Source organism: Melanostigma gelatinosum (genome assembly GCF_949748355.1).
Source record: "Melanostigma gelatinosum genome assembly, chromosome: 21".
NCBI lineage: Eukaryota > Metazoa > Chordata > Actinopteri > Perciformes > Zoarcidae > Melanostigma > Melanostigma gelatinosum.
This window is the reverse complement of record NC_136654.1, coordinates 3,657,414-3,680,288: the sequence shown is the minus strand read 5'-3', so window position 1 is coordinate 3,680,288 and position 22,875 is coordinate 3,657,414. Positions and strand designations below refer to the sequence as shown.

The 22,875-nt window shown below is 43.2% G+C and overlaps 1 protein-coding gene across 5 annotated transcripts in view; it reads right to left on the bottom strand.

The window, feature by feature from the left end:
- pemt (phosphatidylethanolamine N-methyltransferase) overlaps nucleotides 1–22,575 on the bottom strand; it is a 31,437-nt gene extending 8,862 nt beyond the window's left edge. For all 5 annotated transcript variants that reach the window (XM_079294010.1, XM_079294012.1, XM_079294011.1 and 2 more), the window contains exons 1-4: nucleotides 22,332–22,575; nucleotides 20,780–20,887; nucleotides 3,930–4,045; nucleotides 14–159 (exon numbers count right to left, since the gene is read on the bottom strand). In XM_079294010.1, the coding sequence (XP_079150136.1) occupies nucleotides 14–159; nucleotides 3,930–4,045; nucleotides 20,780–20,887; nucleotides 22,332–22,433 (472 nt within the window). In that variant the 5' untranslated portion in view covers nucleotides 22,434–22,575. The remainder of the gene's footprint in view (nucleotides 1–13; nucleotides 160–3,929; nucleotides 4,046–20,779; nucleotides 20,888–22,331) is intronic.
- Between the last annotated feature and the right edge of the window lie 300 nt (nucleotides 22,576–22,875).

Sequence of the window (22,875 nt, the reverse complement as noted above, 5' to 3'; positions counted from 1 at the left end):
ATTTGTTACCCACCAAGGAAGGTTCCAGTGAATCCCAGAGCCAGGAAGCTGCCAACCACCAGCACAGTGCCCAGCACCATGAGAGCGACACCAGCGTAGAAAACATCCGTCCTGTCCATCACCTCCCACTTGGCCTGGGACCTCATTGCCACAGTCATGCTGCAGACAAAAAATAAATAAAACAACCACTTTTATTCATGCAGGGTATTACTGTACACACTCTAGCCCACCGTAAAGCCACGCTGCTAGCATGGCTTAAGACATAAGGTCAGCCGGGCGGATACTTCATCATCTAATGACTCGTTATGTCAAAAATAATGTTCCCTCCAGCCTGACAGAAAACACCTGACAGGAATATGATGTCAAAAAGATTAATACAGTCAAAACAAAATGAGAATTAACCTCCTCGCCATTGATTATGGGCTGGAAGCGCAGGAGTTTGTGAGACCCAACTTCAAACTTTATGATGAAATCGTCAATCATGGGCCATCGGAGTGCAAAGCAATGTCTCCGGGTTTCATCAGGCTTGAACACCATCACTACGGGGTAAACGGACTCTGCAGTACCATGACGTCATTGCATGGAACACAGGGGAGTAATCGGTGAAGACTGATTGTTCGCAAACTGTTGAACAATATTAGAGGGTAGAGTCACATTTTCATTTTGTTCTTTAGGGTCACCAGGAGAATTTCACTCTCTTTGACTCACTCATGCCGTCCACCTGTGTTTGGTTTTATACCTCAGAGCCAACGTACACTGCTTCGTCTAAATAACAAACAGGAAGTGCGTCTCAATGCATTAAACTAACCTGGTAGTCACCAAAAGCATCCATCACTGCAGACACGATCAAGCATTTCATTTGTATATATTTCTAGACGTTCGACTCCCTCAACACCTTCTAACGCGTCGTCTGTGCGTGTGTGAGTCACTGGTTAGCGAGAGTGGATGAGTGCAAACTGCTGTCCCCACTGATGATGGGATTCGGTGATGGGTGTTTTGGTGTTTACATCGATGGACTTAACACGTGGCACGGTGACTGATCTACTCAGGGGACAATAGCAAAGGCTTGTGAACACGTGTACCAACCACAACTTCTACAAGCACGCCGGCGCTACGCTGGTTTCAGTTCTCACGTGTTTTAGCGACAAAACGCAGGACGGGGACCTCATCGGGAATCCTCCCGGTGACGGATCTAGCAGTGCGTGATCCCTGTTGCCAATCACTCATGTCGTGTGAACTTTGCTTTCATGACAACAGAATGCCTGCACTCCAAATATGTCTTAAGTGGGGGCCAACTTGTGGCAACCGACATATAAAAATGTTTTATATATATTGTTTCATATTGCCAAGCTCTATTTCAGATAATAAATCCATATTTTCTATCGTCTTCTGATTGGCACAGTTAACGCTCTAGAAAAATATCCACTCTGTTCCATAGACCATAGATTCCACCTACATTTCTGAACAAGAAGTTGTGAACTAACGCTTCAGATAAAATACACTGGAGCAGTTCGGGAGAGCTCTGTTGAGAATTGCTTTTAAACTAGGTTTTATATTTTGTTCATTTCATCCTTTTTATAATAATTTGGTCAAAGTCACAGCTTTAGGACCAGTGATACTAGTTATTGTCTATTTATGTTGGCCGTCTATGCTCTTCATTTTGCAATTAATTTTTTGTAAATTTAGTTTTGGTTGCTGTGTCCTGCAGTGCCTAAAGATAACTAGACAACACAGTTTAGTACTTGTGATGTTGAAAGGGTTTGTGAATTGTAATGGAACACACACACACACACACACACCTACCCACCCACCCACACACACACACACACACACACACATAAAATACTCTGTGCCGTCTGCACACGAGACAAAACTGAGTTATGGGGTCTTGTGGTGTGAGTCTTATGGTGTTCTCCCTTTTGTCAAAGGGAACAGGAAGTGTGACGTAATGCGGCCCGATGTGCGGCCACGTCAGACAAAGAGCGACCGCTGGGCGCTCTGTGAGGTCAGGTGGCCTGGGGAGGCACACTGCTGGGCTTTGGATTGGAAAAGAGATGGGGAAACGGGGTCTGTGGGACGGAGATGTGGAAAGGAGGTCATTATGGTATAGTGGTGCAAATTCAGGGAGGGAGGGTTCTATCGGGGTTGTTTCGATCATTTCAGCTTCAAATCCTCATTTGCACGTTGACATTAATGTTACAAAAAGGACCAAAAACGTAATGCGTCATGGCGACGGCTGTTCCATCCTCCACCCGATGTCCTCCTCTTGTCCCGTCTCCAATTCAACTCTGAGAAAAGCTACAGAGCACGACTTCTACTTGAGCAGCGAACATTATCTTTGCACCTGTGATGCTTTCTTCCTTCTCCGATATCAATGATGAAAAAATGTGGGGCAGCAGTTTACTACAACCACACTGTCACAACAACGCATGTGTCCCATTTCCATATACAACTTGCATTAATATGCATCTCACATCCATATTGTATCTGGATATGATTTAACCTGATTACACTTACATCTACTTTCCTGCCACGTGAGCAGCTGGCATGCCTGCTGTGCTTGTAGTTTCCAAACATTAAAAGATATTTCTAAATGAGTTGTGGAATATTCTTTTTTTAGCTTTTAATATTTCCTGAGTGTAAACATGTAGACGTGTAACATTTGTACATTTGATCAATTAATTACTTTAAATGTTTAAATCCCAAATCACCGTTGTGTGCTTGGCAGATAACAACGCGCTCTCTGTATCCCCTGTGTGTTCGTCCAGCAGCCTATAAATCCAGCAGGCCAGTGAATCAGTCGATGTATACGTAAGTCAATTAGTTGACAATTAGGCAGCACAACAATGACGCCGTAAGGTAATTAGTGCGCTGCTCTGTACGTCTGTTGAGATTGGAAACAGCAATCGTGTTTTTTTCCACAGAACCGCTGTCGGTGTGCCGTTTTGAGAAACTGCGTGTTTCCAATGCGACTCCAGGGCAGGAGACCACCTTGCTGACGTGATCCACTGTGCTCAACTTGTCTTTAAAGCACAGCTTTGCTGCATCCAAAGAGGGAGAAAGCTTCTCTTCAGCAGGAATGCCCTGATCACGAGTTACACAATATAACATCCACTACAGTCCGATCTGCTGCTGGCCACTGAGCAGCACTGGAGCAGTTTGGGAGTCGGGGCCTTGCTCATGGGCACGTCATCGGTGGTGCCAGGAAGCCCAACACAGATTTACTGTATCCTTTCTAACCTTAACGCCACTACTGCCCACACAGACTTGCACTCTCGGAATTCTCTCTTTTCCTCACTACATTTTACACGCAATTATTGGATTTTACAATTACAATGCAATCGTGCATATAAAAGCATTTCAAATGCTTTACAATGCATTTCAAAGAGTACATCTGAACAAATGAATAGCTATGTGCGGCTACTATTTTTAGTCTCTCATGTTGCGTGTTTCTGTGTGTTGATAAACATTCTCTTCAGAGACACGAGAGAAAACTGGCGAGACAATTTATCGCTTCGAAGCAGCTTGTTCCAAAAGTGTTGTTACCCGGCAACAGAGAGAGGAAAAGAAATGTGAAGACATTTTTTTTTTTTCTGCCACTGGCCGACTGTCTATGCGAGGTTTCGTCGAGGGTGCTGTGTGACCATTGTGATCCACAGCGGGAGTTGTGGTAGCGTGTACTTCCACTGGGTGCTGTGCGACGGCAGGCGTGGGGGTGACACCGGCACATCCAGAACCGTGGGCCCACATTAGGACGGGGAGGAAGGAAGACAAGAGCAGCAGGAGAGGACACGGAAGCAGAACAGGATGATGTATGAGAAGAAGGGCGACAGAGAGAAACGGGCTATAATTGATCAAAAGTGAGCTGATCTGGATGGAACAACAATGACATGAATTGAGCGGAATGAGCAGCCGAGTGTGCGCTTCACCTGTGACTGCGGTACACGTTGAGCAGAATGATGATGAAGCCCAGGCAGTAACAGGCCAGGTAGGGGCTACCAAAGAGCCTGGACAGTGTCCGTGTCCGATGCTCCCATCTCGCCACCTGAACAGACGACAGAGAGACAGAAAGCAGAGATCATGAGATGATGGCTTTAGAAATTACTTTATTTAGATAAATCAGAATGAACTGATTTATGTTGGCCACTTGTGGAAGGTACAACAAGTAGTGAACACAACAAATCATCCCCTTATAATTTAGCGACAGCAAACATGTATGTATGCAAACGTTTGCCTGGCTACACATCCAGCAGCGAGACGCTTCCTAGTTCAAAGATATATCGGTCACACTTTATAATAACCACACACTATGAAGCATTAGTTAAGTATGAGTAAACACTTAATTCATCATTTATAAAGCATAACTCTCAAATGAAAGCTAGGGACCTGAAGATTAATTTGAGGTGCATCTCAACATTATTTGTCAAGTTGCTCCAGTCATGACTCAGAAATAACAAATAATGAATTGATAAAAAATAAATGATGAGTATAAAAGGGGCTTAGAGCATGATGGAGGTATACGATGTCCATTTCCATGCTCAATTATGTCTCATAAGTTGTTGCTGCAATTTTTGGCTTGATACCATTTGTTGTACAAATTTGCTACATCAAAAAAAAGTATTACCACTGCACAACAGACAAAGATTGTCAAAAATCCCACAGAGACCATGAGGAACACAATAGAATAAGACATGCTGCGATTTTGTATCAAAAACTCTTGACATTGCGATATTTCTGCAAGAATTGCATTTTTTGACCATTGGATGGCGAGTGCTTCTGTTCTTGAAACTGCTCAGAACCCCCTAATTGTCAATATACCAATGAAAGCCATACATCCCCTGAATGCCTGTGGTCTCTAGTTTTACAGTTTCAAGACTGTTTCGGCCTTTAGGGACTCCAGCAGGCAGAAATATTTATAAAAGGCAAAAATAACATATTTTTACTGTATGCAAAAAACCGCATGCGATTATCACACAGTCAGCATGTCTGTAATGGGGAGACTTGTCGGTCACAATAAAACTTTTCATTCACATATCTTGAGGTGAGAGGTCAAGAGACTTCTTCAAAAATAGCCACGCCAGTTTCCCCTTGCAAAACCTCAGCCTGACTGGAGCATGAGTCATCCATTTTCCACCATCGCATTACATGGTTGGTACCAATGAATTCATTTGGTTGTGCAGTATCAGTTGTTGGTAGGAGGCTTCAATCAAAATTAATTAGATTTTAAAAGTATTTTTTACAAAAATCAGCCATTGACAAAAGAAAAAAAGGTAATTCTACAGTCGGTGATTGGGTCACAATGTAGTTTTTTTAAAGGACGTTGCAATGGGTGGAGGTAAAAATGAAAGGAGTTAGTTTGTCAATGGAAAAAAAAAGAAAGAAACAAATTATAAATATATCTTCTCTTTGCATCTTGAATGCACTTTTGAGACCGAACCAAACTTCAGCTATTCAGGCTCAATACATGCTCTGTATGTGAAAGGCTGAGCATGTATTGTTCAATATATATTCGCTGAAGTGTTTGACTGTTAGTCACTCAGCAGCCTGTGGCAATGACAGCGGTTAAACGCAGTGCTCAAGTGCAATACGAGTTATTTGATGAAGCTTTACTTTGGTGAAGAGATAAATGTTCATCTGCCCCCCCCCCCCCACTGTAGCCTTCCTTCATATTCATCTCTCATCCCTATTTCCTCTCTGTCTCCATGCCAAGAAAAGAAGACTGCTGTGAAATGAAACAACTTAGCTGTTCTGTGACTCACCCTAATGTTACGTGCAAATCTTGATTACATTACAGTCTGCTCCGTGGGACACTGAGACACAGCGAGCCGAAAAGAGACAGAACGTCAACAACAACAATGGACGCATGGAAGGGGACTGGCGTTGCAGGCAACACATTTGTGCGCGCAGAGATGCTACGACTATGAATGCGTCTTAATGTTGATACTGGGGATGTTAAATAATAAAACATTTACGAAAGAATTTTGACTGATTAACAGTTGAAAGAAATAACCTTTTTTTTTTTTTTTTAAAGAGGAGTAAAACTCAGCGGTGCGACTTATCGCTCAAAGGAAATTTGCTGGTCCAACTGGCAGGAACCCGGACAGCTGACAACCTCGTTAGCTCAACCAATTAATGCGGTGGAGACTTACTGAGAAAGTGGCTGCTTTTCTCAGTCTCTGAACGGGACTTGTTGTGAAAGGTATGATATGTCCGACATATGTATGTGTGTTTTGTGGATAGCCATTGAAAGGTTGTATAGCTTCAAATGGGTTAACTAATGAAAAATCACTTTAATGTTCTTTAAAAACCATAAAGGCCAGGTTGTCTAATGTAAAAGAGTGTCTCCTATTGTTGATTAATAACAATCACAACAATCTTCAAATACATCAGTGTCTGTGCTTTTATTTTGTGTTTGCTTCTAGTGGTTTGACAGAATTTCCATGACACATCTGGGTGATACAAGAATTCAGCAATGTCAAAAGAAAGAGGAAGCACATAATGCTACCATTCAAGTGCCCTGAACAAAACTGCTGCTGAGGCTCCAACTGAAGATACAACGCTCTGTGTTGAAGTGTGATATAAAAATGTATTCGACATACTGTGACCCATGACAATGACACTTTCCTTTTCCAACAAAGAGGTGGCTCAGGTGTAAGTCCATGTGATTTAGATATTGTGTAATTAAACCCACCTCCCCTCCGCACACACCCACCCAAGATCTATGTGAACAGTACAAAATAAACCTTACCGAGGACACCAGGGATCTCCAGGGAGTGATTACAGCATAAAAAGTGAAAGAAAAGAAGAAAACCCAAAGGGTGACCTATAAACGTACAGGCAAACCCAGATACTGTGTGAAAACATTTGAGTTGTTTTCTAATCCAGCTGAACCGGACTAAAAATGCATTTTTTTATTAAACCTATGGATGCACCACTATCAGAGCTGACTCAAATAGCTGGGTCGGGTATTATGTCAATTCTGTTTATCATATTTTGGAATTTTTATTTTGACCAATCGGTTACTGCATTAAAAGGGTTTACAACTGAATTGTAGTTCCAGTTAACTTTGAAGTTTTTTAAGTACAATTTGACACTGAACAGGCTGCTGTAAACTCAAAAGGGCTCAGTTTGCATTTACTGTTTTCAGTGACGCGTGTCTTTTCTCAAGAGGTTTATTTCGAGAGACAGGTGTGCTGAATTTGAAACCCAAGAACACATTTTATAACCTCGTGGGAAACATTACAATCCACCTCCACCAACCACATAAGCAGGCCCATCTGTGCAACTACGCTTTAGACTGAAGCAGCGATGGGACTGCGAGCTCCTAGCAATATGGATGTTTGATGAACCACTGGGTGAGCGAGTACGCTAAAAATACTCAAGTGTTCTGCAGACAGACTGCTGATGCCGTAATCAAATCATAAGAAAAGCCATGGGAATAACAGAAGGCCGGGATGAGGAGGAGAGTACAGGGAGTGGCGCCAGCTTGGCAGAACTAGCAGCTCTCAAAGACAAATTCAATTACCGGTAAGGCGTCGGTAACAGGCTGCACCGCGTACCCATCAGCCCAAATACATCTGAGATACAGGCACTTCAATGGGCTTCAATGCAGGACATTAGGAAGACATCTGAGGGGGAGGGAGCTCTAAGTGACAACAGGAAAATAAAGCTAAAAATACACCAGACGGCTCCATTATTACTGTGTCACCAAAGTCTATTTTATTCCGCCACATTTTTACAATGAACCGAAAATATTTTCAACGGGTGGGCTGGCTGGCCCTGTACGTGCACATTTCCTTACCAGTGATGCGCACGGTGTACAAAATATACTCAAAGTACCAAAAGTAAAAGTATACTCATTATGCAGAATGGATGATTTTGTTGGGCTCTGGCCTATGGCTTAAACATGTGCTGTGGACAAAGAGAATCTGGCCTTCACTGTTTCAAGCACAGGTCTCATCCTGACTTGTAGTTTGATGAGAACAAGTCTCCTCTGGGTGAAATTTCACACTCAGGTGTGAATTCCCCCTCCCCCCCAAAAAACCATGGTAACCGCTGCAGTCTCATTGGCCGAAGGCCAGGCGAACCCAGGACCCCTGTGGTTCGACCTCTGTTCTATAAAACTATCTGCTTCCCCCAACTCAAAGCTTTCCCCCTTCGACCTCGGTTGAGTTAGGGAGCACACACCGCTCTCTTCGCCCGGACACCCCCGTCCAGGCCACAGAAGAACCAGCTTTCCCCCCACGAGGGAGCCCCTCGAACCCTCATCAAACCCTGACAGGTCACGAGCCATTTCGCTGGACGAAACAGCCCGCGATAACGAATCTGCATCAGCATTCGTTCAGTGCTTTCTGCTTCTTTTTATTTTGTGCACAACCCGGCACAGAGGAGCCGACGAAGCCTCGCTCCTCTCCTGACCGATGATTACCGGGAGACCTATGGACCACGTCGTCTCAGCCGAAGTTAAACTGTCCTCCCTGCAGCGAGTACAGATCGGACCTGCGTTTGCTCCAGAGCCACGCCACGACGGACCGAAGCCGCACCAGCAAACGCCGTGCGACACACAGCGCCCGCTGCAAAGCCGCGCTGCAAGCAGCCCCCCCCTGTCCCCCTTCCCGACGAGGAAAACGGACAGCTTTGCCACAAACACTTCCACGTTGCAACGAAGCATCTACAAGTAAGATTCTTGGCATTTGGGCATAGCTTAGCTTAAATTAACTTAAGTTTAATTCAGGCCATTCATTTATATGTTGATATTCCCGTGTTTTTGTGTGTTTAAATTACTGTCGCGTGATATCGAGATATTGCGCAATCATTACGGACCAGAGAAGTTCCGTGGTATTCGTGTAACTGCTATGACTGTTTCTTTGGGATTATTTTCATTCATTGTCTTCCACTCCGTGTGGAAGTTCTCTTTTCATTAACTCGACTCGGTGAGTGAGCTGAGGTGCGTGGTTTATCACGGCATAAGTTACCGGCAGTTCAAAGACGACAGCGGTATATTTATGCATGATAGAACCAGCAAGCAGGCTCCCTACCACATCGCACGCCGAAGCGTGATTCACTTCGAGTTCTCGCTCCTTTTTCTCTTTCCTCCTTTCACGAAACACGCACACACACAGCTCCTAGCTCGACCCCTGGGGAACCTCGTTCAAACGAGCGCCTCACATCACGTCCTGCCCAGGCACACGTGAATTACATACAGCAGCCTAACTGCCATTTTGGTCCGCGTCACGCGACTCCGCCATCTTTGTAGTTTTTAGCTGTAGTTCTTAAGGCCCCTCCCCTTTGGCCAGCGTCACTCGACGCCGCCATCTTTGTAGTCTTTAGCGTAGCTGTAAGACTCCTTCCTGTTCACCCACAGACCCACACACACACATACACATACACACACAGACATACACCCTCATCCACTTTATTCATCCTTTAGTTTAGGCATACAAAATTGTATGATAACGTTTGTTGGTTGCAATATTAATTGATTTGATCATTTATTATTTTGATTCAATAAACTCTGTTATACTTTCAGGAGCAGTCGTCTGTGATTACTTGTGCATATGTATTTGATAAGACTGTATGTAGTAGCCTGTGCTCGAACTTAAACCTTCACTGTCACTGAATGTGTAGTCATACGCAGACTATTGACATTATGAGTGACTACTAATTATGAGACTTAGTTTTATCGTTTGGTTATTGGTCCCTGTTCGCAGGGTGGTGCCCCGTTTATATTAATAATCATTAATAATTGTTACCACATCAATAATTCTATTGATGTCAAGAATTCAGTTTCTTAAATGCTGATAACCCAAACACGCTCCTTTAGATCCCAACAATTTCAAGTCGTATATTTACAGTAATCATTGGATTATAATTATGATGCATTAATGTAGTGCTGGGCAGTATGACCAAAGATCAGTACCACAATATTTTTAAAGAATCTGATTTCTGGTGGTCGATCAGTTGCACACGGGCACAAAAGCACACACACACACACACACACACACAGCCAAGAGCATTAATGCAGGGATGTGTTGTCAAGGAGTAACGAGAAGGGAGAACAAGAACATAGACGGATCGCATGCACATCAGCGACACCCTGATTAAATCCTCTTAAATTCAGAAAACACTGATTGAATATTTAAATATCTTTGGATTTATGGAGATTTTGTCAACGGCAGATACTGGGAGCACATGCTCGTCCAAATAAACAAACTCAATTTAGAAAGATCAAATGCAGGGGACAGGACATATTCACTGTCAGCCACCTTAGCAGCGTGGCTCTACGGAGGGCGAAGTTTAGTCCAGACTGAAACAAGTGTTGGATGGACGACCGTGATATTTTGTAACAGACATTCATGGTCCCCAGAGAATTAAGCTTACCGACTGTCGTGATCCCCTCACTAACTGCGACTCAATGGCCATCATTAAGATTCTGTACTTTGACATCCAGGTATTTAATTTGCAGGCAATCCTGTCTGACAATTTACAAAATGATTATTTTCAGATAATGGATTAGATCAAACTCTTATAAATTATATGTTGATAATGTCTTTTAAAATCAGTGAAACAGTTTATCTGTTCGGCCCATCTCTACTAAATCGCTGCTGAACAAGCCTCTCAAAAGCCAGAGGGTGGAAGGGTCGTCAGCCACAATGTGGTATAACTTTAACAGCAGCAATACATTTAAAACTGTAATTACTTTCTCTCTTGCACACAAGAAGTGAAGATGATGAAAAGTACATTATAAACTAAAGTAACAGTCCTTTACCTGAAGACAATGTGTAACATAACACTGCCAGAACAAGAACACCATTATGCCCCACGGGCTGCTGGAAGGCTTCTCATTTGAAACATTTTCTGCTTGAAGTGTCGAATTTTTGCAAAGACAGTAAACTTGAATGTAAAGTAAACAAAGAGAAAAAGTTGAATTTGCATCAACAGCAATTTCAAATGGTAGCAAATCTGAAATGAGCAAGGTATATTACATAAATATAATAAATTAGACTTAAAAACAGGAAATTAGGAATAAAGGCCTCTCTCTAAAATATGCTTGGTTCAAATAAAGATTCTTTCTGCAGTTAAAGTAAATTAAAAACATGAACAGCTGCTAAAACTTGTGTCATTCAACTTCAACTTAAATCAGACATGAAATCAGAGTTCTTAACGATGAAAGTGTTTGAGGAGTGGGTACATCTGAGGTTAGACCACCTCGCAATCAGTGTAATGGCGTCCGATGAATTAAAACGTGAATGTTTGATGAATGATGAGCTGAATCTTTCGTTCCTCACTGAAGAATTGAATATCTATCTCAATGTCTCTGACCTGACTGAACCAAATACATATGTACAATAAAAAATATGATGAATGACTAAGACCAGCTCCTGTTATCTTCAGGTCGTCTTCAGTATCACTGTCATCTCGGGTCAAGCGGCATTTGTCAGGTTCATACATTTACTGTGGGTTTCTACGAGAACATGTTTCCATTCTAGTGTTCAAAGAACACGTCCACTTTCTCAGTGTCTGTCAACACTTGCGAATGACAAGGTAGTACAAAACGTAAACCGGACTTCAGTGTTTTGTTTTTACCTCTTTAAGATTTCATTTTACTTCATCTTTTTACAAAAAGTTACCAAAACAGGCCCCCGTCCCGAGAACTGCTAACCTTTTTGGCACGGTCATCAGAAACAAGAAATGGTTTAATCCAAGGACGGTTTCTTACAATGTGGGTGTTATTTGAGTACTTTAGTCCGGGGCCATCGGGTAGAACTATCTTAAAACTTATTTGGAGACGGACAGCTTCAGCTGACGTGCAGCAGCTGACGTGGACAGCATGAGCTGACGAGGATCTGGTTCCCGTGGATGTAGGTCACTGGGCAGCACAGACCCGATGACTGGAGACTAACTCCATATGCAGGGTGACGATCGGGTGACGTTTAATATGTCGCTCGCTCCAGGTCAACGAAGGCAGGTTGATAATGCATGCACCGGGTGGCTTCTATTTGTTCACCTGAGGCGAACCTCTGCTTGTAAGGGCAGTGTGAGGGGAGAAGTTTCTGCTGAAAAAAGTGGAGAAAAACACAACAGTAATCAGGATCGTCTGATTACAGACGAAGCCAAAGGGAAAAACAATGAAATAAACGCTATTGGGTCAACTGTTGTGTTGTTGTTTTGGATTAAATGGTAGGCTCTATTTTCCTAACCCATACATCGGTGGGCGCGTAAGAGGCTGTAACCGTCATGGCCAATCACATGACGTCTCATCCCAGTGATCCATTCAATACGTTTACTGCTGTTAAATACCACAACTGGGCCATCAATAAAATGAAAGCAGAATAAGATGAGATCACACCAGCAGGGACAACGAATTGGGCCCGACATGTTCATCTTTAATCACCTCACGTAAAGTCATTTTTGTGTGAGGTTAGAGAGGTTTCCATGGATGCGCCGTCGCCTAATAAACAGTCACCTCTGAACCAAAACCCTCACACACACACACACACACACACAGCTTTGGTGACACTTTAATCCACAGTCATCATCTGACTCAGTCTTGCTAATAATTATCCTAAATATAACTGCCATTAAGTTTGTTTTCTAAGACAAAGGATGCCACGTGCGCAACACTCGTGCGTCAGACCATAGAAACAAATCGGACTGACTGATTGATTGTTGGGTTTCATCCTGATGGAAACTACAGCGGCAGCATGTAAAGTGGGGCTCCATTGTTGAATAAATCTACAATATTGCTGTGCATAAATGATGTTCCTTCTACATGTAAATCTGATCTGCAAGTCTGAGGATGACTTTTAATATCTCAAGACACCTTCAAAAGTTATTTACTCTGGGATTTTCTGCACTCTCACATCAGGAATCTTAGAATAGGTGTCACTTTTTCTTTATTAGAATAAAGTTTTTAACTGAAGGTACAAATGAAAGGTCATGGACATCAGCGTCACTTATCAGGAAATAATGGCTTTTTGGTAAATGCTGTAAATCTTTTTTTCGGTAAATGTTGGAGATGTTGAAGGCCAATGATTCATTCTTTCTCTTGCATTATTCCCCTTATACTCCGTACTTTTTTACATGACATTCAGTCTTGATGTGATTTTTCTGCTCCTTTGTCCTCCTTTCTGCCCTCCGTTCTTACACTTTAACAAGCCACACAAGATTCCTGTGCCTCCTCCTGCACACTTTGCTTTTATTCACTCTTTTCAATGCAATTAAGAGTTTGTAAAGAACCAGAGATACCCCTGGTGTTATGTGGTAGTGTAGTGAGTGGACCCAAACGCACGCACACAGCAGGTTTACTCAAGCCAAGACTTTATTTTAACGGTGCAGGAGGAGTCACAGAATGAGCCAACAAAAAACAAAGACTAACTGTCCAGCAAACTAAAGTCACTCCTATAATCTCCACCGGAGTCGGGAGGGAAGCTCAACCGAGGCCGGGACAGGTAGCCTCCGGAGTCGGGAGGGAAACTCGACCGCACTCAAACTGAAGACACAGAAAACAGAACGGGGGGGTGGAGGGGGTGCTGGCGGAGGATTTAGGGGACTGGAGACAACAGGTTTGAGGAGGGAGACATGGAACACCGGGTGAATCCTCATGGAGCGAGGCAACTGCAGCTTGACCGACACCGGGTTGATGATGGAGATGATGGGAAAAGGACCGATGTATCTGGGGGAGAGCTTCCTCGACTCGGTGCGTAGGGGGATGTCCCTGGTCGAAAGCCAGACCAAGTGTCCAATACGGTATGCCGGAGCTGGGACACGACGCCGATCCGCCACCCTCTTATTCTGCTCAGCCGTGCGGAGCAGAGCCACCCGAGCCTCTCTCCACACCCGTCTACAACGACGGGCATTGTGTTGGACTGATGGAACTGCCACCTCGACCTCCTGGCTAGGGAACAGGGGAGGCTGACAGCCCAAGGAGGCCTCAAAAGGAGACAGTCTGGTGGCAGTAGACGTGTGGGAATTGTGGGCGTACTCAACCCACGGGAGGTGATGGCTCCAAGAGGAGGTCACACACCCGAGGATGGCCTCGAGCTCCTGGTTCAGCCTCTCCGTCTGGCCGTTAGTTTGCGGATGGAATCCCGAGGAGAGACTGGCCGTGGCGCCGAATAACAAATTCGCAATTATAAATAATTTGAACGTTAGAGATTCCCGAATCTATCGACCAATTTATTACAACTGCAGGTCCAAAATAAGCCATGGCGAAATAAATGTTAAAGCATTTGGAACTACTGACTTAATAAGGCGCTTATTATATTATAAGCGTATTTATTATGTTATTAATTATCATGCATGATGCTCAGAGTAATCACACTGACCGTTTTTTTTAACGGCGAACATTATTGGAGGCTGCACGGATTATGATGCGTTCATCCTCTACTCAGTAAAACGAGCATTGGGCCAAGGTCAATTATAACGGCATCACGATGTGCTCAAATGTAATCTTGCAAAAAAAAGAAAGGAAAGAAAGGAAATCGAAATCGGCAGGTCAGACTGCAGTCGCTGCATCTCTAGACCCACTCTTTGTCTGAATTAAAATAAATAAATAAATAAAACAAGGCCGCAATGTTCCAAAACACTTTTGAGAAATCAGTTCAGTAATTACAAGCTAAGAATCAGAGCTTTTCAGTTTTCTCAGTGCAATCCTGATGTAACCAGCTGATAACTGATGTCGTAATCACTGACAAAGCACTGATCAAAGACCAAAAAGCACATCAGTGTCGAAAGCAAAATGCAGATTTGATCTCTGATGAACTCATCACAAGGTTGTCATGCTGAACACGCTCAGTCTAGAACTGAAGCTGAAAGAAGTCTGCCTACACACACACACACACACACACACACACACACACACACACCACAGAGTGATGCCACTCAGGGCCCATTGTGTACACGTAGAAAGGTTTTTTGCTAAATGTGTGAAAGTACAGCAGACACATTCACTGGTTTCCATGTCAGCAGAATAAAGGGACACGAACAAAAGCAGAAAAGTACTTCTAGCAGTTTCTTGCAACTTTGGTGATAAGTAAGGTGTTCTTTTAGACACTGGTGCCAGTGTGATACCTAAATATAGCACTGACACCAAAATAATACAGTTTTTTGATAACTCACTTTGAGGAACATTAACTTTTTCTCCTTTTATTTTCAAAATAGGTAGAGCTTTTGAAATGCATCAGTGTTTAATTCTGTGCTGCAACGTATCTTAATCTACCTCAAATTTAAAAAATGTACATTTCATGAAAGCTGAGGGAGGCTATAGACTGAAGTATCATGAATAGAGGGGGCTCCAGACACTGGATTATATACTTGTACATTCTGTGTATTTTCAGACAAAAACTTAAAACAGTCAATTTGAATAATTTAGAACAAAAAGTATGCACAGTCACGTTTCTGTCTGGCTGACGACTGGTGGACTGAATGTGCAGCTGCTCTCCTTCAATCACTGAACACGCGCAGTGGAATGAGCCACATGAGAGCACATTCACTGACAGATGCTTGAAAAGTTAATTAACATTATGTTTAATTATGACACCATGTTAACATGTAAATCTGTAACGGATCGGCTACGAAATGATGTGAAAGGCTCCTCAGAGATAAAAGCAGAGGAACAGCCCAATCACCAACACCAGAGAGCGGGAAAGACGCTCGGGAATACCGGATATGTATGCATTTCTAACCTGGACAACGTATTCGGGCATCACTGCAGTGCACAGGTGTTATTAGCATCAGTCCAATGAGAGCGCTGTGCTGTGACGGCTGACAGGCAGGCTGTTACTAAAATGCCCAACTTAAACTTGACTGAAAAAAAAACCAGAAGCGGCGTTATGATTAAAAACTAAAAAGGACGTTTGACACAGGGCTAAGAAGAAGACCAGTTAAAAAGAGCCACACGTGTTGACCTATAGGCCACACATACTCACACAAGAGTAACCCACACTGTGCAGGTGTTGCTGGGGTCAGTTAAGCCTGCGGAGATTCCAACATAGGACACCGCAAAGATGCACCAAGCACAAAACTGACACAACTGTAGGCTGACTGTTCCACAATGAGGGTCAGTGTGGCACACTGCCCTCCCCTGAGCCCCCGTTGCTTCTTCTTCTGATGTGATTTTCCGGCTGTAGCGGCGGTGTCCGTAAGGGGTGTAAGGAAATATATAGAGTATTGCGATAGTATGTTCTGTGACACTGTATCGATTGACCTCAGTGAGCGGTGTGCCATCTCAAGAGTATGTGCCCTATCAAAGTAGTGCCATGACGTTGGATGTCATGGAGACTGTGATGAATGCGTAGGACAGCAGGACTCATGTCCAGCAAAAGATAGACGGTCAAGTAGTGGTAGGTGAGGGCTGGTACGTCCTGATCTTTGTCCCTTACACACACACACACACACACACACACAGCACCAATTGAAGGAACAGGCCTTGCTGTGTCTGTGTTGTGCGAGTAGGAACACTGTGTTCAGTACAGATATCTCTCACTTGTTATAGAGCAGCCGTAGAGTCCCCTTCCTTGATTTTTATGTAGATTTTATGGAATAGACGGACACAAAATAGACACATTTAGTGAAAAAATCGGCGGTTTCTACTCCTTTGCTGTGTAGCGCCTAAATAAGATCTGGTGCAACCAATCTTCAGAAGCCTACCTCCGTGCAATCCAAGTGTCACATGACCTGTCACATGATCCAACGGAGCACCATTAAATCCATTATTTCAAAATGGAAAGAACATAGCACCACAACAAGCCTTTCAAGAGAGGACCTATTATGGACCTTTGTGTAGGTCCACGAAATACAAAATACAAATATCTCTCTTATCTCAAATCTCATCTTAGTTCCAGGTTGTAACGCAAAGAAATTCCCAAAAACAAGGCCATGGGTGCTGGATACTTTTGCAAGGCACTGTATAGAGTGCATGTGCGTTTAGAGCACTCAAGTGACACTAAGGTGGGAGAGATTTCCCCTCAACCAGGACACTGATGTTTGGGCCTCCATGAGTAGCTACACTAAAAAAAAGCAAAATAATAATGGTAGAAAATGTTAGCCAGTTATTCAATTCCCAGCAGTTGGGCACCAGCGAAATGGAGAAACCATCCTGGACCACAATGACCGGCTTGATGAGGCCCAACATTAAATGCCTCCTCTCATAAGTGCTTGTTATACCACAAGGTAGGGCTGGGCGATAAATCGATTTAATCGATTAATTCGAATGTGTGCTTTAAGGCGATGTGTTTTATTGAAAATCGAGAAAATCGCCCCCACCCCTCCCCCCGTTGGGTTCCCGTAGTTGAGTGCGCGCGCATTGTTTACAAACGAAAACAATGGCGGCCAGCAGTGAAGCTCTCGTTCTTAAGAGAGGGAAGAATGTGTCTTCCGTGGTCTGGAAATGGTTCGGGTTCGTGTCATCTGACACAGAACAAACAGCCTCAAACAGAGGCATGCCGCCGAGTGGGAGAAGTGTTGCGCCCTGAGGAGGGAGCAGGACCGCGGGAGCACAAGCGACGCTGTCTTCCTGGCAAAAAATATTTAGAAAAAACATGCACTACTGTTTAATACTGTTGGTTATGTTGTGAATGCACTTGATTTTGTTTACATGCACTTATTTACTGTGCACAATATGTTATGTTGATGTTAGATCAGATGTTGGACTTTTGAAAATGTGAATGGTAAAGGGTCACATACATTTTATTTCATGCTGTGTTTGTATCAGTGTATTCAGTTAGAAAAGCTTACTGTCAAAAGTTACATTTGCACAGTTGTTTACAATGGAAGGCTACTATTTAATGCCATTTAATGTTATCTTTAATTTAATTTTATATTTAAATGATTCAGGCAAACAAAAGAGTGACCAAATACTTTTTGTATACTACAGGCACCTTTCTACAATGTTCAGGTTTTGTTTGCACTTTATTTTTATCAACCTACGAGGGAAAATCATCACAAAATAAAATAAAAAATTGTTTTCAACAGCTTCTGTCATCTGCAAAAATTTGTGGGGGAAAAAATCGATTTAAATCGTGAATCGGATTTTTTGTAAAAAAATCGGAGATTTTATTTTTAGGCCATATCGCCCAGCCCTACCACAAGGTAATCAGACTGCTGGGTTGTCTCATTCTGCAGAGCATCTTCAGCCTCGTGGTCACAATGTCCGCAGCGTCCCACGGTCATTTCAACCATCTCTTATTTGGAGTACACGAGTGACGGGGCAGCGTGCCCCTCACACTGCGAAAAAAGCAAGCTTCCGCCTCACTCACAGAGTCCTGGCTAGATCAGGGAAGACGAGGTGGAAAACATAACTCAAATAAGAGACATATAAGAGCCATACAGACAGCCTTGAATATGTTTGAATGTGTGCAAATGTCAAAGACAGGCCTTAATGAGACACAACTCAGGAGCATGCTTCATGACGTTGCTGGGGTACATCGACATTCCCATTAATAGAAAATAAATGGTGTTGAAAATAAAGGCAGTAGGCTTTTTTTTCTTTTTATGTCAATTCTTTTTTTAAAGTTGATTGGTTAATAGTTTGGTCTACAATGTTAAAGATAAAACCAATCACATTTACAGAGGGGACATCTTCGAAAAGTAGGTAGAAAGAGTATTTGTGTGACGGTTCAGGGCTGGACTAAGACTCATGAGCAGAGACCGACGCTGGAGACGAGGTGAAGTTTAGAAAATAAGAATTTTTACTGGTCATCAAAAGAGAAATAAACTAAAACTTAAAGCGACTCCAAACGGGAGCGAGCAAAAACAAACAAAAAGACAAAGTCAAAGATCGTTGAATCCACACGAGGGCACAGCACGGGAGACACAAGGAGCAGAAGGGGAAGAACAATGACGATCTGACAGCCGGAGCGGGGAAAGCAGGGGAGTATATATATGAGTGGGATAATGAGAGGATTGGAGGCAGCTGGGTGGACCGGGCAGGTGAGTAGGATGAGTGCAATCACACACACACACAGAGACACGATGAAACTAACGGGATGTTACAATTTGATTGGGTTAGCAATAGGAACAGAATATAAATGTTATTGAAAATAACTATAGAAAGAAAGCCTATTGCAACGAAAAAAGTTCGTGTTTTCAGCTTGTTTAAAGCTGAAAGAGGCAAAGATTTCAGATGACCGAACAGCAAAAAGGAGAGGGAATCTTGGACTCATAGTTTGCCAAGAAGCCAGAAGAAATCCAGCCTATTATCTTTCCATTCAAGTTGGAACATTCCAGCCTTTTGTAGCGCTAACATGCGAAGCCTTCAGCACTATCAGGAGCACGGTACCAGCACAGCACATGCAGCACACGGAGTGCCATGAAACAAGGCGACAGTGTGACCTGCTACAGAGGATGATGAGAGGTATGCTTCGCCACTCGCTTCAAAATACCATCGCCATAGACGAACATGTTCCTTGGACCAGGTGTGCAGGGAGAACGCTACAAGTTAGCTCCCTAAAAAAACATTTCTTCTCAAACCCCCCTCCATAACTAGCTCGAAAAAATGAGATGAAAAGAACTCTTATGACCTGCCTCTCCAAATGAGTTGCATCCGTCCTACTGCTGTTTGCCTGAATAACCACCATTACAGCGACTTACAGGTAACCTCTCAGCGCAACGCACAAAAGAAAGAGCGATTTGGGATTGTGTGTCGGGGCCAACAGTGTCTCGGTGACATTTGCCGAGAAGCAAATAATTGGCTTCTCTTTTGTAAAGCGAGAGCTACTGTGTGATGGGCATGGGGGCTGCCGCAGAGTCAATGGTGAAATGTGTCGCAATTATCGGCGAGTGAAATGACAGTTCGGATATGAAACAGCGAAACCAATTTCAAAAGCAGCGGGTAAATTATGGCAATTTTAGCCCGTCATCGTACATTTTTTTAACTCGTACAGTCTTAATCTTATTCTTAATGGTGCACTTTGACCACGCATGCCAGAAAAGTGGCAAGTAAACGAACGTCTGTGTTGAACACAGTTAGGAAGGATCTTTCTTCTCATACGACTACTTTGAGTTAATTGCAGTTTTATTTGAAGCTCAAAAGCAGAACTGAAGTACTGGGATGATTGGTAAATCTCCATCGCTGAGGAAGACGCGACTTGAAGTGTATGACTCAAGTCTGCAAAGCACTTGATATGTTGAGCATATCTGACTGAAAATAAAAGAGATCCTGTTCGTGCTACGTCTTTGTGGAAATGATCCCTCAGGACTGAGTAGTCAAGCTATCAACACCCACAACTCCGACATCATTTATGGCCTGATAACTGTGACGCAATATTATGTAGTGTATAGTCTATTACGTATGAACGATAATCAGTCCTGATTGCCTAATCCTAAACAATTACGATAAAATATCAGATAGGTCTGTGAAGTTTAACCCTCTCTGATAGACAGAAGGGACAGTTTTATTCGGCTCAGGGACAATGTCAGGACGGTTGGCCTTGATTTGAGAAAGACGGACAAACAGCCTATCTGTGGACAGACACACAGTTTTCAAAAGCTATAGCTCGTAACACTAGCGTTCCCAGTTGGTTTCCTCTACTACGTTAAACAAGTTGTTGAGAGTTTTGTCTGGAGGTACAAACTGTACAGCGTTGGAGTGCCTTAGTCCCAGCAACGTCCCAGGTTCAATTCCGGCCAATCAAATGGCAAACGATAGCATGATTTCCGGGTCTCGATATATATATACCGATTTTTTTCTTCCAAACCTCAGTGTTCTAAACCATGCATACCATATGCAAGAGGATACAGAGAACTATTTAGTTACTACAGCATCTAGCGTATCTCTTACCACATTCCAGAAGAAAGGGTTGAAAATGATGGCGACCACAGCGACATAAAAGCTGGAGTCGTGAAAGTTGGTGTGTTTTAGGAGCCCTTCAATCAGCGTCAAATCCATCTGAAAGAAACAGCCATGTGAAACATACACATTTAAAAAAACATGATTTCATTGACAGACGGCTGGTTGCTGGTTATAAAAACATGAGCCAGCCTTCCATCCAAATTTAGCGCAAATTTAACAATATTTTCAGAAAATGGGTAATGTACTGGTACTGGTATGTGCACATTAGCGGTTGAGCCGCTAAACCATTGCAGATGACGCGACAAGATGGACGTCATCAAAAGAGCGCCAGCGAAACCTAGTGGAAAACATGACATTTGTGTTTGTTTCATTCATGGAACCGAGTAACCTCATCGCTGTGCGCACAGATCTGATGATTTCCCTGGGCTCTGTTATCAATCTCATCAGTGGAACAGAAGCTTCAGTGGTGAAGTCTGTTTCCATTTGCCTTTTATATCCACCTCAGACAAGCATACAAATGTTTTTTCAATATTTAAAGTTTCCTTTTTGTCTGCACAAATTGACAGTGCAAAGCATAGAAACGGGTGGATGGAAACACACACTGAAACCACTTCTGGCTACTTATTTTTGTTGTTTAAACGAAGCATGGCAGATTGGCGTAAACATGTATTCCAATGACTGATACGAAGCGGAGCGGCATAGACTGATATTCCTTCTCTGTCACACACTGGAGGGCTCTGTGTGGCTTTCCAGTTTACGCAAGGGATGAAAAGCAACAAAGTACGTGTTTTATATCACAGTGTTGGTGTACAGCCACAATTAGCTCATGTCATTTTACAGTCCGACTGACCCTATCCCCTCGTATAATCATGATTTCATAATAAGCTGTGGGACTTTTCTTTTATGACGTGCGAACAATAACTCCTATTCTTAAGAGAATTCGCCATGAGGTAGTGCTGAGGGGCTGTCTCATATTTTTCTAATGGTAACAGGCAACAGGTCAGAGTTAACCTGTTCATTTTAATGGGGGCTCTGAAGCTGAGTACATTTCATTGTGAAATGCTGCAGGTCTGGTTTGTTGTTGTCAACATGACATCACCAGACTTGTTGTTTAAATTGATGAGAATAAATAATAACAGATGCACAAGATGGTTTGAAAGATGGGTAGCACAGAAGGTACCTTGTTTGTTTTTTACCTAACTAAAACAACGGTGCTTAAATACAAAATAAGAGTCTAAACATATAATTTGTGTTGCAAGAATACAATTTCTAATAATATTTTATTGCATGGACATTAACGTTCATATTCTGCCCGGAATAACCATTTACTTACTGTGGGTTTGCAAAACAACAAGCTTTTATTTTGAAAAAAATGGCTACCGTACCGCCTGTTTTCCGGCTGTCACGAGCTCAGCAAATGAAGCAGACTGGTTCGGTCGGTCAAACCGGGACCTTCGCTGCTCGTCTGAAGCGGCTTCACCGAATCACGTGGAAGTTAAGACATGCAGGCCGGCTTCATCATCAACAGTTTCAGTTTTACCTTCGAATAATCGACGTTGTTGAGTCCTCCGCAGCAGTCCAGCGGCACAGAACGCGTCTCTCCTGCAGGATTATCGTCCTGAACCGCGGCCACGTCGCTCATACACACCGAGTGAACGCTGGCGGACCAGCAGCCCTCATCCACGTGTGTGAAAGATAACGAATATTGCACAATTTGGGGTGCAAGGGTCTTATTTAGTCAGAGCAAGAAGGGAGCAGTTGCAGTGGGGGGGTGAACTACACAAGTCCTGATAACCTCTAACCCCGCTCAATGCATCCTGGGAAATGTAGTTCATCTTTCACTTGCACGGTATAAAAGCAATTGATATTTTGCACCCATTACAGCCCATATTTTCGCCCAGAAATGAACTCGAATCCTAAACTTTTGGACCTGCTGTTAACCTGTAGGGTTTCTTTCGTTCTGCATGAGTCTTCTTTATAGCAAATGAATAGTCTTGCTTTACAGAGACATCTGCTGGCTGACAATATTAAGGCTGTTTAAAGCTTGCATGCGTGAGTAGAAGACGACCCCCCCCCCCTCCAGC